A 16,619-nucleotide genomic window follows, 5' to 3' on the forward strand; every position below is an offset into this window, starting at 1 on the left:
TATTAGCCCCATGGCCGTGGTTCCCAGCCCTCCCGTCCATGTCAAGGAGCGTTTGATATTCCTGGTTGTTTGGGCTTCGCCTACCCTCCTCCTCTGCCCACTTTGTGCACCTGCCTGCTCTGCTCAGGACGCTCTGACCCGTCCTCTGCGCTCTGCGGTGCCTCTCAGTGCTCACGCGCCACTCGGCCCCGGAGCTCACGTCCAGAGCGTGGCTCACTCCCACGGCTTTTCGAGTGGCTGAGGGTGTGGGGCCACTACCCCCGGGGCTGGCCGATCCCCACCCCGGCATGCTGAGGTGAGGCTCTCAGGCACTGGTGAGGGGGAAGCAGCGCGGGCAGACAGGGGCCCTTTCCTCTGTGCATTCTGCTCCTCTCGGGCCATGGCGCTAGCTGCGAGGGTGCTGTGATGCCCGCGTGTGGGGCAGGGTGTGTGTTGTGTTTCACGCTGAGGTGGGAGGTTTCCTGTTAGCCCTTGGATCTGCCAGTCTTGCTGCTCCAGGACACACCTCTGCAGCACCTCCAGCCTGGGGCCAGGCCTGGTTGGCTCCTGCGGGTCCTGCCACAGTCACGCAGCGCCCCCCAGTTTGCAGACATGGGCGGCAGCACGGCTTGCTGCACTGGGCCTCAGGAGCCCTGGGGCAAATCCCTAAGACCAGCTCCTCCAAGGGTTCCTGGAATCCCCGGGGAATTGTGTGCTGAATACCTTTGAGGCTCTGGGCCGTAGGGACTGATTTTCAGATGTGCTGATCTCCCCAATGTCAGCTGAAGTCAATAGTAGCTGTGGGTGCTCAACCCATCTGAAACTGAGGCCACAGGCCACTCCGTGCCTCAGTTTCCCCATCTGTGACTTGGGGGTAGTAATGCTGCTTACCCAACTTTGTGACATGCTTTGAGATCTGCCAGTGGACAGGGCCATGGAAGGCCTTATTTATTACCTTCGGGCTCTGTCACCTTGTCTTCCACTCGGCTTCCAACGTCTGATAGAAAAATCCCCTCCCCTGTCCGCCCTCAGGAAGCGCTACTCTTCGAAATGGAGTTAAAGGAGCAGTCACAGTCCGGACAGGTTTGTTACAAACGCAGGAAATTCTGTCCTCAGGCAATGTAAGAGCCAGACCATCTTCAGGTCCCTGCCCTCCTCTCTAGCAGAGAAGATCTCTCCCCCCGCCACCTCTCCAGGCCCATGGAGCCCTTTTTTCCTGATCACTTATTGGCCTGAAAGTTGATTCCTTTGGAGATCTACCCTGAAATCCTGGATCAGCGACGCCATCCTCAGGCCTGGCCAGTGTCGGTGCCAACTCCCTCCCTCACAGCAAGTTGCCTGTTTCTCTGATCAACTGTAACCTGGCTGGGTGTTGCCTGTGAGGTAGCATCTAGCCCCCCGTCCTGTCAGCTTGAGTCCCGGGTGCGAGGCCGGGAGGGGCTTTGCCATGGGGCCGGCTGTGTGGGGGCTGGAGCAGCCAGAGCAGGCTGCTGCCATTGTAGGGTCCCAGCCTCGCTGGGGGGTTGGTGATGAGGCGGCAGAGGGCTCCAACCAGCGGCGATCTGTGAGGCTGTAGCGTCAGCAGGGGAGTCAGACGTCGCTGGCGTGCTATGGGCACCACCAGTGCAGACGCCGGCAGCGTGGGCAGCGGTCGGGAGCTCCCCCTTTTCTGGTTAGCTGCACCGATGTAGCAACTCTAGTGTAGACTAGCCCTTTGTCTTACAAATCAGGAAGGCCTGCTGGGGATTCAGCCTCCTGGGTCTCTCTGGAGCCATATTAATTCCCTGTCGCTGGAGTTCAGGAGCAGGACAACCCGCGCTGGTTTAGCTTGAGGGCTCTGTTTACTGCTACTAGGTAAACTGAGGTCAACCCCCATTCCTGTGTCTAGGACTGACCCGTTTATCACCTTTACCGAGGCTAGTCTGGCTGATCTTAAACATGTTCTAAGCATATCATACAGAGGGAATCCATAACTTCACATATAACGTTAACACATGCATTTTACAGTTATATTAATAACCACTATGTTGTTAGCTTTCATATGATCTCTCACAAGGCCTATTTTGTTCAGATATTACTGCAGTTGTGGGTAGGATATGAATACAGGGGTGCCTAGGGTCACACCCATTCTCTTGACAAGCAACCTGTGGAACTCACTGATGCATCAGAACATTGAGCCAAAGATTGGGGCTGCATAATGGCATGGCTGTTAGTAAAGGTAGCTACTGTGCTGGCTAGGGTAGGGATGAGCTAATCTCATGCTTCAGAGCAAAGGACAATCACAGCAGGGGTCAGGAAGGCATTTCCTCTATGTACAATACTGGACAACTTGTTAAGGGATGTTATTTATGGTTCTTTTGAAGCGTCAGATAATAGCCACTGCTGGAGACAGGATACGGTGGGGTGGCCCATTTGTGATTTGAGTGTGTGGGCATTCCTGTGTGTAGGGATCAGTAGAAGGTGCACTGCATTAGTCCTTCGGACTCCCAGCTGACTTACGTATCCATCTCTTTCTGCCTCAGGACTACGGTGCTGGCAGCAGTCGCCTTCCTGGATGCCTTCCAGAAAGTGGCAGACATGGCCACCAACACACGAGGTAGGACTACGTCTCAGAACCCCCCTGCAGACAGCACACTCAAAGCCAACAGGACTGACATGCCCATGCCCAGAGATTTGCTTTCACAGGGTTTTTCGGGGTGTGTGTGTGTGGGGTGGTGAGGAGGAATATTGTCCATGGAAGACTGGTCATGAAGCTGGTCCGTCACCCAGTGTGCAGCGTGGACCTCAGGGAACTGAGCTGTGAGGCTACTGGGGAAGTGAAAGGGAGCCCAGACAGAGCGACTTTGTCCCTCAGTCGGGAGGGAAGAAGAGAGAGGCGATCAGATGGGAAGGATGGGCGAAGTGAAGAGAGGCAGTGGATGGACAGATGAGGGGAGAGTGGGGACATGGGGTTGGGAGGATGGGAGAGGAAGGAGAAAGACCAAGGCAGTCAGAGGTAGGTGTTGTGTCTGAGGTTCCGCGGGGCTCCTCCTCCCAAGGCACTGAACCTCGTCCGTGCGGCACCTAACCATTGTGAGCTCGTCGATGTTGGCTGCACTGCGTGGGCATGCACACAGCACTGCCTGTGCTCCCAAAGTCTGACGTGCCTGGGGCTTCCTGTGAAGCCAGCCTGCATTCTCTCTGGTCGCACCTCGTGCTCAGAAAGCTGGTGGCTTGTCCCTGGACGTTCCTGTGGGATGCTACGGACCCCGCAGGCTCTATGCAGCGGCGTTCCTTGCAGAGAGCTGGAGAGAGAACTTAGGACATTTTCCCCACAGGAATGTAGGGCCTGATTTTCAGATGTGCTGAACACCCACATCTACAGCTGAAGCCCACGGGAGCTGCGGATGCTCAGGGCCTCTGAAGCTCAGGCCCTTGGCTGCATAGACCAAGTCTCAGTCACACATTCTGGGATGGTGCTGGGAGGGTTTTGTTCCGTCCAAATGAGCCATTTCAGTGTTTCCAGCACTGGTTCAGGGGGACCCGTTGCTGACATCTGCCTTCAGCAGTGAGTCAATTTCCTAGTGTGGACAGGGCTTGAATTCCTCAGTTTGGGTAAAGCCCAGCTATTGGGCAATGGGTTTTTGTTGGTTGCTTGAATGACCACTTAGAACTAATGTCACAGAACAAATATCATGCAGTGAACAGGGTGGGTGAACAAACTGTGCCTGGCGTGTGTTGTATCGCGCCGGGCTTTACGTGAGTTTCTTTCTCTGTGTAGCTCTAGTCACACATCCTAGAGCGCATCACCGAGGGCGAGTGTGAACTTCAAACACCTGCTCCATCATTTCATGCCTACTGGCTGTTGAAGGGAGAGGTGGGAGGAGCAGCTGCATTAGGACATGCAAAGGATTCCCCGCCTGTGTTTGAGAAAGCCAGCGCTGTATGCTTAGAGCAGGAGAGCCAGGACTCCTGTGTTCTCTTCCTGACTGATGTGCTGCATGGCTTCAGGACTGAGCGTCTCTGCGCTTCAGTTTCCCCAGCTGTAAAACGGGGACAATGGTGCCCGCCTGCAACGTGAATTTGTCCATGTTTGCAAGGTGCTTTGGGATCCTCAGCCAGAGAGGCTGGGGCTGGGCAGAGCGATGGCAGCGGTATTGTCTGGTGATAAGGGCAGCGGGGGCTGGAAGGGCAGTGCCCTTCTGCTGATCAGATGTGCAGCATCCCCATTCTCCTCTCTCTCACCGGAGCACCCACTTCAACATTAAGAAGCGAAGAGTGGAAGCCAGTGACAGGATCCCACTGGGCAGGGGGTTAGCCAGCCCCCTGTGAGTTACTGACCCGCTCCCAGGAGCCCGGCTGGAAGCTGGGCTCAGCTTGCCTTGACCCCCACTGGCCCCACTCTTGAATGCTCCTTCCCCTTTAGAGGCCCTGTACAGGCCTGGCCTCTCTGCAGTGCTAACGAGAGTTGGGCTGCACTACGCTGCAGATGGCCAGTGCAGATGTGTTTGTGTGTCTTGTCCCCCCGGGCCTCGCCTCAGCGCCTTCTTCCCCCTCCCCGACTGCAGCCAAGGTGCCGGATCCCCGGCCAAGGGGCATGAAGGGAAGCCGTGGACAGATGTCTGTGTGATTACTGGAGATTGGGGCACAGGAAATAGAAAAGCCAGCAAAGCAAGGCTGGGATTTAGAAAGGAGGTCAGATGCCACTGAGGATTGGGGGGAGGGCTCAGGCCAAGGCTGCTGGCTCCAGCAGCTCCTAGCTGGACCCCGAGGTTTGGGTGGGGTCACAGAGATGGGGACAACCCAAAACACAGAGACTGTTGTTTTCTTCACGGAGCGCATGTTGTTCTGAGTTATCCCAGGGTTTCTCTCCCGGATAGCCTGGGTGCATGACTGATTTTGGGCAAGGAGGGGAGAGGCCAGCGGCACGAGGACATCACTAATCTCCTGTGACATCCCTGTGTGTTCACCTCCTACGCATCCTCACTCCCCACTGGCCTCCTGCTCACCGTGCCTCTGCCCAGTGATACCATTGAGGGGTAGTCAATGGAAACCTCGAGGGAGCAGCTGTGGGGAGGGGACCCTTAGGAGTGACATGCACTTCCTGACACACCTATCTGTGTGTGCCGGAGGTGGCCCTGGCAGAATGCATTATGGGTGGTCATTTGCATATGCAAATGAGATCTATACTTCCCCCCCCCCCCCCCCAGTGGGGAAACTAGGTGACTACAGCACTGGCTGCTCCAGATCTGATTGGATTTGATCTGCGTCTGATGGTGCCTGGCCCCGTGACAGCGGCTACCGTCAGTGTAGCCAGCAAACCCAGATTGAAGAGAGATAATACAATTGGGGCTTAACCTACAATTGCCCAGGGGTGAGCTGAGGAGAACCGGACAGGGCTAAGACCCAGGACACGGTGTGCCGAGGACTGGGATTGTCAGACCAGTTAAAAACCCTCATTGGTAACCAGTCTGTGAACCCAAGCTGTCTTGCCTCCTTGGGGCCAGGGCCTGGTCTCTCAAGCATGATGGGGGAGCAGGGCTGGGGCCCGTGGCTGGACTGGGTCACCAGGGCTACAGTGCAGTTCATGCGGTGGGGCTGTCTCCCTGGCCCAGCCGAAGGGAAGCAGGGTGGACCGTGACTGTGTGGGGCAGCTTCTCCTTCCAGAGCGCTAGACTCGGTCGGGCAGGGCTGTCAGGCGGCATGGCCAGGCTGTGCTGGCAGCTGGGGCCAATTGTGTGTTTTTCCCCATAGTTCGTTAGCTTTGCTCCTGAACACGGCGGGACCCTTGTGCAGGCTCTCGGAGCACAGACGCTTCTCTGTGGGGCATGGAAGAGCTGCAATGGCAGATGGGACCGTGGGGGACAGGGCAGATTGCTTTCTGGGGACAGCGTGGTTCTGATACATTCAGACCGCACAAGACACTGCTAATGCCAGCTGTGGGGCGCTGCGCCTTGGTTGGATTCAGGCTATGGGCCCAAGGCTGCCCTACACCAGGGCTGAATCTGACCCCTGTCTGTCAACTAAGGCACAAAGATGGCACTTGGAGCTCGGGTTTGGTCTGCCATGGAGCTCTGCAGTTGCTGCAGGGCTGGGTTTGGCCCATTGTGTTGTCTGGCTGTCACTGATCAGTATGACATCTGGCTCCCTGGAGTCTCTTCTATGAGGACAAAAAAATCCAGGCCAGGTTCATTTGTGAGAATCAGCCGTGAAAGCAGTTCACTAGTCAGTTCATGCGTGTGTCACTGTGTCATTCCCACACAACTGGAAAAAGAGCCCGAAACGGGTTTGGACCTCCACTTGGAATGAAGTCTGGGTATTGCCACAAAGAGCAGAACCTGAATGCTGGTGCTCGGCTGAAATGGGTTGTGGGGCAGCCTTTGAGAGGAGAAGACCATGAACTGGATCACTGGGCCGACATGTAATGGACTCTGCCTTTGCCCGATCCTCTGCAGCGACAGAGGGCTTGAGCAGAAAAGCAGAAGTCTCTCTGAGGCCAGAAGCTGGTGTTAGGTGGAAGATGGAGTCACCAGCCCAGGGAGCAAAGTCTCTCTCCACACCAGTTGTGAGTTAGGGATGAAGAAGACACGTTCCCCTGCACTATATAACCAGTTATCACACACTCCACACACCAGGGCTGCCCACCAAAGAGAGCAGTGTACATTGCTTCTGTTGAGCCCCCTGCTCCTCTCAGTGCAGAGCTAGTGAAACGTGCCAGCGTGGGAACCTGCACTAGCCTGTGGCGGGGTGAGCTCCCCACGCTGGCCCTGCAAGAGCTGGATTGGGCCAGTTGTCTGCAATCTGGGCAAATCAGGCCTGGAGGAAAGTTCTGATTGGCGAGCTCACCTGTGGGGAGCAGGCAGGGCTTGTAGAAAGACAGGGTCAGGGGGCTGGGGCACATGACTTATGAGGAGAGGCTGAGGGAACTGGGCTTGTTTAGTCTGCAGAAGAGAAGAGTGAGGGGGGATTTGATAGCAGCCTTCAATTACCTGAAGGGGGGTTCCAAAGAGGATGGAGCTCGGCTGTTCTCAGTGGTGGCAGATGACAGAACAAGGAGCAATGGTCTCAAGTTGCAGTGGGGGAGATCTAGGCTGGATATTAGGAAACACTATTTCACGGGGGGGGAGGGGGTGAAGCACTGGAATAGGTTACCTAGGGAGCTGGTGGAATCTCCATCCTTTTTTAAGGTCAGGCTTGACAAAGCCCTGGCTGGGATGATTTAGTTGGTGTTGGTCCTGCTTTGAGCAGGGGGTGGGACTAGATGACCTCCTGAGAGCTCTTCCAGCCCTAATCTATCTTCTAGGAGAGTGGAAGCAGAGGGGGCTGCAGTCACTCCTGGGGGAAGGGAGGTGAGTCGGGAGCTATAGAAACAAGGAGCCCACGGTTACTCTGGGGAGAAGGGAGGTGAGGGCCAGAAGGTGAGGAAACGGCTCATGGAAAGGCGGCAGGGTTAAGGCACCCTGGCAGCTCCGGTCAGGCCGTTAAAAGTCGGTTGGCGGCGCAGGCAGGCTCCCTACCCACCTCCACGTGGCTCCCAGGAAGCTGCCTGCATCTCCCTCTGGCTCCTAGGTAGAGGGACAGCCAGCGGGGCAGTGTGCGCTGCCCCTGCCCCCAGCGCCAGCTCAGCTGCTCTCATTGGCCGGGAACCGTGGCCAATGGGAGCTGAGGGGGCGGTGCCTGCAGGCACGGGCAGTACGGAGAGCCACATGGTCACGCCTCTGCTTAGGAGCTGGAGGAAGATATCGGCAGCTTCCCGGGAGCTGCCTGAGGTAAGCACCACCTGGAGCCCGTACCCTGCACCCCGTCCTGCACCCCAAACACTGGCCCCACTCCAGAACCTATGCCCCCTGCTGGAGTCCTCACTCTCCCCCCCCGGGATCCCAACCCCCTGCCCCAGCCTGGAGCCCCCTCCTGCACCCCAAACTCTGGCCGCACCCTGAGCCAGAGCCCTCACCCCAACCCCCTGCCCCAGCCTGGATCCCTCTCCTGCACCCTGAACCCCTCGTTTCTAGCCCCACCCCGAAGCCTGCAGTCTGTAGCCCTTCCCAGCCCCCTGCCCCATCCCAGAGCCCCCTCCTGCACCCTGAACCCCTCATTTGTTGCCCCACCCTGGAGCCCACACGCCCAGCCCAGAGCCCATACCCCTTCCACACCCCAACCCGCTGCCTCAGCTCGGAGCCCTCTCCTGCAGCCCAAGCCCCTCATCCCCGGCCCCACCCCAGAGCCTGCACCCCCAGCTGGAGCCCTCACCCTCCTCCCACACCCCAACCCCCTGCCACAGTGGTGAAAGTGAGTGAGGGTGGGAGAGAGCAAGCGACGGAGGGAGAGGGGATGGAGCGAGCAGGGACGGGGCCTCGGAGAAGGGGTGGTGCGGGGTGTCGGGGAAGGGATGGGGTGAGGCATCGAGGAAGGGGCAGGGCGTGGGGCAGGGATGTTCGGTTTTGTGCCATTAGAAAGTTGACAACCCTAGGCAGGGTGCAGACCCAGACCTTGGCTGCTGTTTGGAGGGTGCCTGAGCTGGAACCCGGAGTAGAGGACGGGCCCAGCCAGCTGCTGAGAGAGCGGCACCTGGGGTAGTGCATGGGAGGGGAGGACTGCCGGCCTTTGATCCACAGTGACCTGGCCGGAGGGCCGAGTCACGCAGAGGTGCTGCGGTTCCTGGAGCGAGAGAGGGGCCACAGAGGGAGGAAGAGACGGCGCACAACCGTTGGAAGGGGCATCGGCTGTGCACAGCTAATCCCCAGAACGGCCAGGAGGAGGCGCTGTCCTGCAGTGAGCAGCACACCCGGTCACAGAGCCACACGACAGGTGCAGCATGCGCTGTCGCGGAAAGACGCCCCCGTCGCCCAGCCAAAGCCCTGCCCTGGAGGACACAGGCTGCGTGGCCCATTCAGGCCTCTCCGCTGAGGCTGCTGCTTGGCGTGGGACAGGATCCCCGCTTGTTTCACGCCGGCCACCAACCATCAAGATGGTGACAGTGGGTGGCCAGGCCTGGCCTGGATCTGAGCCAGCACTCAGAGGGGGAAGGTGGCACAGCCCCGTTTCTGGCTCCCTAGCCACACAGAAAGCGCCATCTGAAGTGTGACCCTCCGTAGAGACCAGGGCCGGCTTTAGGCCAATTCCACCGCTTCCCCGGAATCGCGCCTTAGGCGCCTTTTAGCATTTTAAATTTTTTTTACTCACCCGGTGGTGGTCCACTCCAGGTCTTTGGCGGCACTTCGGCGGCGGGGGGTCCTTCAGTGCTGCGGAAGACGCAGAGCGGACTCCCCGCCGCCAAAGTGCCGCCGAAGACCTGGACCGCCGCCGGGGAGTCGAATTGGGCCCCGCAGGTCCCAAAGCCGGCCCTGATAGAGACCCGTGACAAGGTGAGCCAGACCCGGGTCTGTGGCCCCTCGCAGGGCTCCCGCCTCCGACCGCGGAGGGTTGGTGTAACAGAGTCGCCGTTCCTCCCGTCTGGCCCCAGCCACGTGGAGCCGTAGGGCTCTGCCTCCCTCCTACTCCGTGGGCGCGCAGTGGGCAGCACAGCGCCTCAGGAGCTGGGTTAGTGTCATGTGGCACAGTCCAGGAGATGCTGCTGAAATGCCCCACGTTGCCAAACAGCTGGGCCTTGCTTCTCTCTACGCCCTGCGTCTCCTTGCAGGGCTTCCCGTCACCTCAAGTGATCTGCCCACAAGAGGCAGCAGCCGCTTCCCCGACTCTCTTATTTCCCAGCCCTGCCGGAGCTACTGTCTTTCGCTCTCTTCCTCCCTCTCTCGTGCGGCTCTTCAGACCCATGGATGGCAGCGAGGCTCTGGGCTTCCCAGGCTTCCGCCTGCCGGCTGCCTGGAGGCCTGACACTTCACGGGGCCCTGGCCCCGCCCCTTCCCTGCCCCAACTCCGCCCCTTCCCCAAAGTCCTCGCCCCAACTCCGCCCCCTCCCCTGAGCGCCCCGCATTCCCCCTCCTGCCTCCCAGCCACGCGAAACAGCTGCCCGAGCACTACCACCTTCACGGTTTGCTTCCCCAGCGCAGCCAGAGCCCGGGAGGGGAAGCGCCCGGCCAGGGGCGCAGGGTCTGGAGGCTGCCCGGCAAACCGTGAAGCCGGTAGTGCTCGGGCACTGCGGACGCTCTGCACCAGACAGGATTAGGCCCTGGATCAGTACCATAGGATAGGCTGGTGGTTCTCCACCTCTGGCAACCTAGAACCCAAACCATCTGTGCTGGCTTGCCGAGGCCCAGCCGAATCCAGCAGTGCTTTGGGGACGCAAAGGATCATGGGATTGGGGGTGTGGGAGAGCTGATGTTTGCCTTTGGAGGGCTGAGTGCTGGCTTGGGGCTGCTGTTTGGGTGCCAGACGGGAGGTGCTGGGCACATGGACTAGGTGCTGCTACTACTGAATGAACACGCTCTCCTGCCTTTGGCACGGGCAGGGCACGCCCCTTTTCTCCAGCAGGGCTGGGTGTGGAGATCCTGGTGAGGGGGTAGAGGCTTGTAGTTTGGAGCAGAAGAACCAAGGTTCTAGGTTTGGCTTCCCAGGTGTGTCGTCTGTGTTGTGCAGGAGCTCAGACTGGATGGTCCCATAATTCTCTGTGACTGGTCTCTGTAGGTCAGCAGCTGATTGTCCTTATGAGCTTTGTGCCTCCTGGGGGCTACCTGTGGGATCCAGCCTCCTTATGGGACCTCCTCCGCCCAGGCACTGAAATGCTGTGAGACCAGCTTTCACCTCAGTCCACCCCAGAAATGTCTCCCTAAGACAGCAAAACCCCAGTGAAAAGCATAAACCCCAGTGCTCCAAACTGCCCACTCCTCTGCTGTCCGCTACCCAGCTGGCAATGTGGGGGATGGGCATTTCTGGGGCGCCCGGCTCCCGCTTTTGGCAGCTCAGAGCCCCGCTTTCCACTGCTCGGCTTGTTCACAGCAGATGGGCCCAGCCTGTTTTCCAGACTCGCGGTATCCAGGCCATCTGGAGCTGTGCAGGCAGGAGGCAGCTTTAGATGGAATCAGATTTGTCTACAGACACACTAGCCTACTGCACTGCTATGGATTAGATCGCTTAAACACTTAACTCCTCTCGGCGGCATGCGCCTGCCCCTCTCTGAGCCTGCTGTATCTCGGGATGCCCTGCAGGATGCCAGCTGCTCCCCACAGCCTGGCTGCCAGGGTGCAGGCGGAAACCCAGGGCATGCAGCATGGGAACACAGGCAGAGTCTAGGCACGGAACCCAGCACCAGGTCTGAGCGAGTGACCCGCGTGACAGTGTGGGAACAGAGACGGAAAGAGGAGTGTCGGGACGAGGGTGAGAAGAGTGAGGAGCAAGTGGCCAAGGGATGGAGAAGAGACACCAGATGGACATAAGAATCAACGGGGTGGAGTCAGGGAGCAGGGGGAAAGGCCGGCCCCAGCTCAGACCTGCCACTCAGCGGGATTGGGGGAGTGGGGAGTGCAGCCCGACAGCCCATCAATCATTTCCCCCTGCCTCTCAGCCAGGCAGTGGGCTGCCCTTAACCAGCACCTGCCCTGGGGAGAGGGAAGGGGGCGGGGGCCGAGCTGCTCTGCAGAGGGAGCAGAGGTGGAGGGTGCAGTCGGGGAGGTCCCAGCGACAGGGATGAAGGGCACAGAAGGGGGGAGGGGGAAGGGGGCCTATGCCCAGCGGAGCTGGCCCTGGAGGGGGTGGGGTAGTGATCCCCTAGTGTGAAAATGCCAACTGGCTGGGCATGGGGGCAGATGAGGACGAGCGTGTCAGGTCTACTTGGGGCAGCCACAGCCCCCTGAGGGGGAGGGGTTGCGATGGCAGGGGCCAGGGAGGCTCAGTTGTGACAGCCGGGGCTGCGTTCCTGCAGCCTGTGGAAGCTCTGAGGAAGAAGCTAGTGATGGCGTTAGATATGCCCCAACCTCTCCTTGGATGGCTGAGCATGAGGGTTATTGAAGCCCAAACCCCGTTCCAACCCGGATCTTGATTCCCAGAGCTCGGGGGAAAGGGAGACCAGGAGCTGTAGGAATGGTGGGGGTGATGGGGCCTAGCTGGGGGTGGCCACGTTACCCGTGATGACTGAGCTGGGTGTTGCCTGGGGTCCAGGCCCTGAATGGAAAAGCGGGGCTGCCACTTGTCCTGACTCCCCGAAGGCGCTGTCCTGGGGAGTTCTCAGCCCAGCCAGAAGGCAGGTGGGAAGGGCAGTCGCTGCACGTCAGCAGCCCCAACTGAAACCAGGCTTTGTTCCTTGCCTCAGTTTGTCCTGCGGCTCCCCTCCGTGTCCAGCCGTCCCTGCCCACCACTGCGGCACGGGAGCTCAGCTGCGTCTGGGCTGGGCCCGGCACAGGCCAGGCAGCAGAAGGCCCGGGCTGGGGGAGAGACGTGGCTGTATCACCGTTTGGAGCAGAGGCTGAGCACCTACATCTCCCATCGGTCAATGTGGCATCTACAGGGCAGCCCTGCAGCTCAAACAGATCCTGTACAGACAGGCCCATTCCTCCCCAGGCTGCTGAACGCTGGGTCACCGTGCAACGCCTCTGCTGGCTGGCTGGTACCCAGAGGGCACAGACCCACCTTATGCAGCTGCGTTCAGGTGCTCTCTAGAGGCTTTGCACACATGCAGAGATCTCCCCCCCCACCACCACCACCAAATGACTTGCACATGGAGCTCCACCAAAGTTTGGGACATTTGCCCCAGTGCCGTTATTGGACCATGGAGTCTGAACATTGAGTCTGTAATTTCCAGTGCCCATCACCCTGTTGTCGCGCCACAAACTGCAGGTCTGAGCACCCCGTGCTTTCAGCAACCAGTGTCCCTTCCGTCCCTTTCCATTAACACATTGGCGCAGCCCTGATCCTGCCCAGTAGGGGGCAGCGGTCCAAATACTTGCTGGCTTGTTACCCTGTACACATGGGATTAGGAAGTTTCTCACTGTCAGAGGAGTGAGGTGCTGGAGCAGTGTCCCAAACAGAGGAGTGGTAGTATGAAGATGGAGCTTGATAAACGTATGAAGGGGATGAACTGATGGGTTGCCTGTGATAGCAGGGGTCTGGACTTCGTGACCCAGGAGCTCCCTGCCAGAAAGCACCTCTCACTCTTGGGCTATGCTAAATGCACCTGGTGTATCTACACTTGTTACTCATGTTTTACTGGAATGTGTTAAATAACACTGGACCCTGAAACCATGTGTGGGAAACCTAGCTGGGGCTGGAAGAATGGGAGGCTCTTGTGTTCCAAAGGAAAACATACCAAGAAATAATCATCATGAAAAATAATTTCACCATGTTCATTCTTGATTTGTGCTCTGTATTGGACTCCAACAAAACGGAAACTGAAATACGTACCAGAGATGAACAAATGTTGGGTTATCCCAGTGCTGGCAAGGTAGGAGCAGGGCCTGTGCTTGGTAAAGTGAGGTCCAGCTCACTGGAGCAGGAATCTCCGATATGCCTTGGATGCCCATTTCAGTAAAGAAATATATTTAAAAGGTCTGAGGGTGGGCATGTCTCCCCAGCCCCGCAGTGCCTGTGCCTAGATGTCTGGAGGTTTGGAACAGTGTTTGCAGTTTTCACTGGCTGTTTTTAATGCCAAATGGATGCAGCTGGATTAATGTGAGATCTGGTCTCCTCGGGGTATTTCGGTTCCTGGGGGTGGAAAATATGATAAGCCCCTTTTCCCCCTTCCCTGGTTCACGTTCTTCTCCTCTCCCCTGCAGTCCATGTGCTCCTTCCTGTACCCTGGTCTGCCAGCGACCCCCACCCCTCAATCCTCCGGCCGTTCCATCAAACAGAAAGCCAGCCAGGGAGCTAGGCTGTGCTGTTATGGAAACCATCCCCTATGCAGTCCTGCTGCTGCATGGCCCAATGGATCCCAGTGCCCCATTCTAGGGCTCTACCGATGGCATCTGCAGAGTCTGCGCTGGTGCAGAGATAAGGAGCAGAAGTGAAAAGACTCGCGGAGGGGGAGGGGAGACCCAGAAACAGTGCTGTCTGCGTACGTGGGTTTATTTCTTGGCTTTGCATGCATCTGAAATATGTAACCGTGTGTAAAAGGTACTTAAAACAGTGCAGATCCGGCCAGTGTGCTTGATATTTGTAACACATGTTCTGAGGCTTTGCAGGGCATTTTATATGTGCTTTATCACACCATACGTGGGGGCTTAAAAACTGACTTCATGTATGCATGATGTGCGTATCAGAGATCCTGGAGCACTGTCTGTAAAGGAAGGACTTGCCCAAGCATGCTTGACCAATACCCTTATACCCCCACAGCTGTGCATTGTTCTACCTGGGTGGCTGCTGTCCTCCTCCCCAGAGGTGACTGCACTTCAGTGGTGCTGTATGTACATTAAAAAGCACTTTGCGCTGAAAGATTCTATGCAAATTAAGGGCCTGATCTAATTTCCATGGAAGTCAAGGGGGGATGCCTCAGCCCCTACGATTGATGCAGGAGTTTTACTGTCGTGCTTACGAGGCTCAGGTGTGCTCGTGATTACTGTGTCCTCCCGGGGCCGTCTGCACTCTGCACAGCCAGACCTCAGCTCTGTGCCATGAGGGCCCTGCACTTAGCAGCACACCGGAACCCCCGCAGCAGCTGGGACTGCATTCCAAATCGCAGGCTTTTATCATCCGCTGCGGGGAAATCGAGCCAGGCATTCCTCACCATCCTGCCCTTGTGGTGGCCCCGTGACGACTAGATTCAGTGCAAGTTGCTGGTGTGCTGCAGGGTATTGGATTGACAGCACACAGCTGTGCTGGGGAAGTTGTCAGGAAAGCTGGACTTGGTAGCTGGAACATTTGGTATCCGGAAGGGGTCAGCAGTCAGTTTGAGGTTTTGGTACCAAGAAGATGTTGGGAGCTTTTGGTCCCGGGGCGGGGTGTGTGTGTGATGGATCTCTGTCCTTCCCAAGAAGGCTCAGAGCCTGAAATTCCTAGCTCACTGCCTCCGCAATCCTGGACAACAACCAGCCCCCCACTCCGCGCACTAGCTGGATATGTTTGCTAACTGATTGGGGGTGAAAGAATGAACTATATTGACATGCTGTGATCATCATTAGGTTTCAGGGACAACAACCATTAAGCTAATGGGAGCAGTTCATCTCTCTCTCTCGATGAGCTCTTGTTTCAGGCTGTATGTAGACTCAGGAAGACAACTCTGCATTGGTTACATTTGATTCAGGCTGTCGCGGTTTGCTCAGCAACCGTTAGGGCTGCAACCTCTTTTTAGACAGTGCGGCGATTCTGGGGGTGAGTTCTGTGGCAGCAGGTGGATGTGTGCAGCACAGCTTCCGTAGCACTTATCACTAGCTATGCATGGTGCTGCAAAGAGAGGGGACCTGACGTGGGTCCTGAGCCTGCAAACAGCCGCACGTGTGCTCAGTTTCACACATGTGACTAAGTCCCACTGAAATCACTGAGACTGCTTCCATGAGGCAGGTTGCAGGTGCGTTTGCTTAGTATCCCACCCGACCCCATTTAAGTCAATGACTCAGCTCTCATCAACTTCAGCATGCTACTGGCTGGGTTATCACTCGTCCATAGCGCCTTCAGGCCATCTCCTCTCTGACCTAGCCTCACCTTTTCTATCCATTGGCAGTACGGTGTGTCATGGAGTCCCCGGGCGATGCTCTGGAACTACTCCCTATGAAGCCAGTCCAGACTCTGGGGGAGCCTCCTCTCTCTGAGCAGACTGTCGCCAGGGCAAGAAGCTCACACAGCTTCGACCTTCCTGGGTCTGACCTCGGAGCATTCCGGTAGTAGCCCACCATCCCAATGAAAGCCTGGACCTTCTTCTTTGGCCCACTCCCCAGGCTCTCTCTGATCACCTCCACCTTGGCTAGCTCTGGCTTTAGGCAGCTGCTCCACCTTGTGGCCCAAGTATGACACCTCTGACATCCCCACTTTGCACTTCCCAGCTTCTATAGTCAGACCTGCATCCCGGAGCCGGTCCACTCACTCACTCTCTCATGCCCGTCACCCCAATCGGGGTATGGGCCGCCAACCACAGATCTCCAGAGTTCTCTATCCTGGGCCATTTGCTCTAGCTGGTTCCAGGTATAGCCCATTTTTATGCTATCAGCCTGAAGGTCGCGTCGCCAGGTGTTTCTTGGACAGCTTCTTTTCCGCTTGCCTTGGGGGTTCCACCGCAATGCCTGTCAAGTGATGTTGGTTGGCTGCTTGCGTAGTGTGTGTCCTATCCAGCCCCACCTTCTCCTTCTAATTTCTTCCTCTGCTGGAAGTTGACGGGTCCTCTCCAAGAGGTAGATGTTGCTGATGGTGTCTGGCCAGCGGATCTGGAGAATCCTTCTAAGGCAACTATTTATGAAGGTCTGGATCTTCCTGGTGGTTGTTTTAGTTGTCCTCCAGGTTTCAGCTCCATACAATAAAACTGATTTCACATTGGAGTTGAACAGTCTAATCTTTGTTGCCAAAGACAGCTCTCTGGAGCTCCAGATGTTCTTGAGCTGTAAGTAAGCTGCTCTTGCCTTACCGATCCTTGCTTTGATGTCTGCGTTCGTGCCACCCTGTTGGTCGATGATGCTGCCTAGGTAGGTGAAGGACTGCACTTCTTCCAGATGGCTTCCATTCAGTGTGACTGGGTCATTACTGATGGAGTTAATCTTGAGGATCTTGGTCTTGTCCTTGTGGATGTTGAGGCCAACCTGTTATGACACGGCTGCCACTACGTTGGTCTTCTCTTGCATCTGCTGTTT

The 16,619-nt window shown here is 57.3% G+C and overlaps 1 protein-coding gene across 12 annotated transcripts in view; it reads left to right on the plus strand.

The window, feature by feature from the left end:
- Positions 1-16,619, plus strand: part of MTSS2 (MTSS I-BAR domain containing 2) — a 94,209-nt gene that overhangs the window by 26,364 nt on the left and 51,226 nt on the right. For all 12 annotated transcript variants that reach the window (XM_065567809.1, XM_065567808.1, XM_065567814.1 and 9 more), the window contains exon 3: positions 2,502-2,575. In XM_065567809.1, the coding sequence (XP_065423881.1) occupies positions 2,502-2,575 (74 nt within the window). The remainder of the gene's footprint in view (positions 1-2,501; positions 2,576-16,619) is intronic.

The sequence above is a fragment of the Chrysemys picta genome, chromosome 14 (genome assembly GCF_011386835.1).
Source record: "Chrysemys picta bellii isolate R12L10 chromosome 14, ASM1138683v2, whole genome shotgun sequence".
In the NCBI taxonomy this organism is placed as follows: domain Eukaryota; kingdom Metazoa; phylum Chordata; order Testudines; family Emydidae; genus Chrysemys; species Chrysemys picta.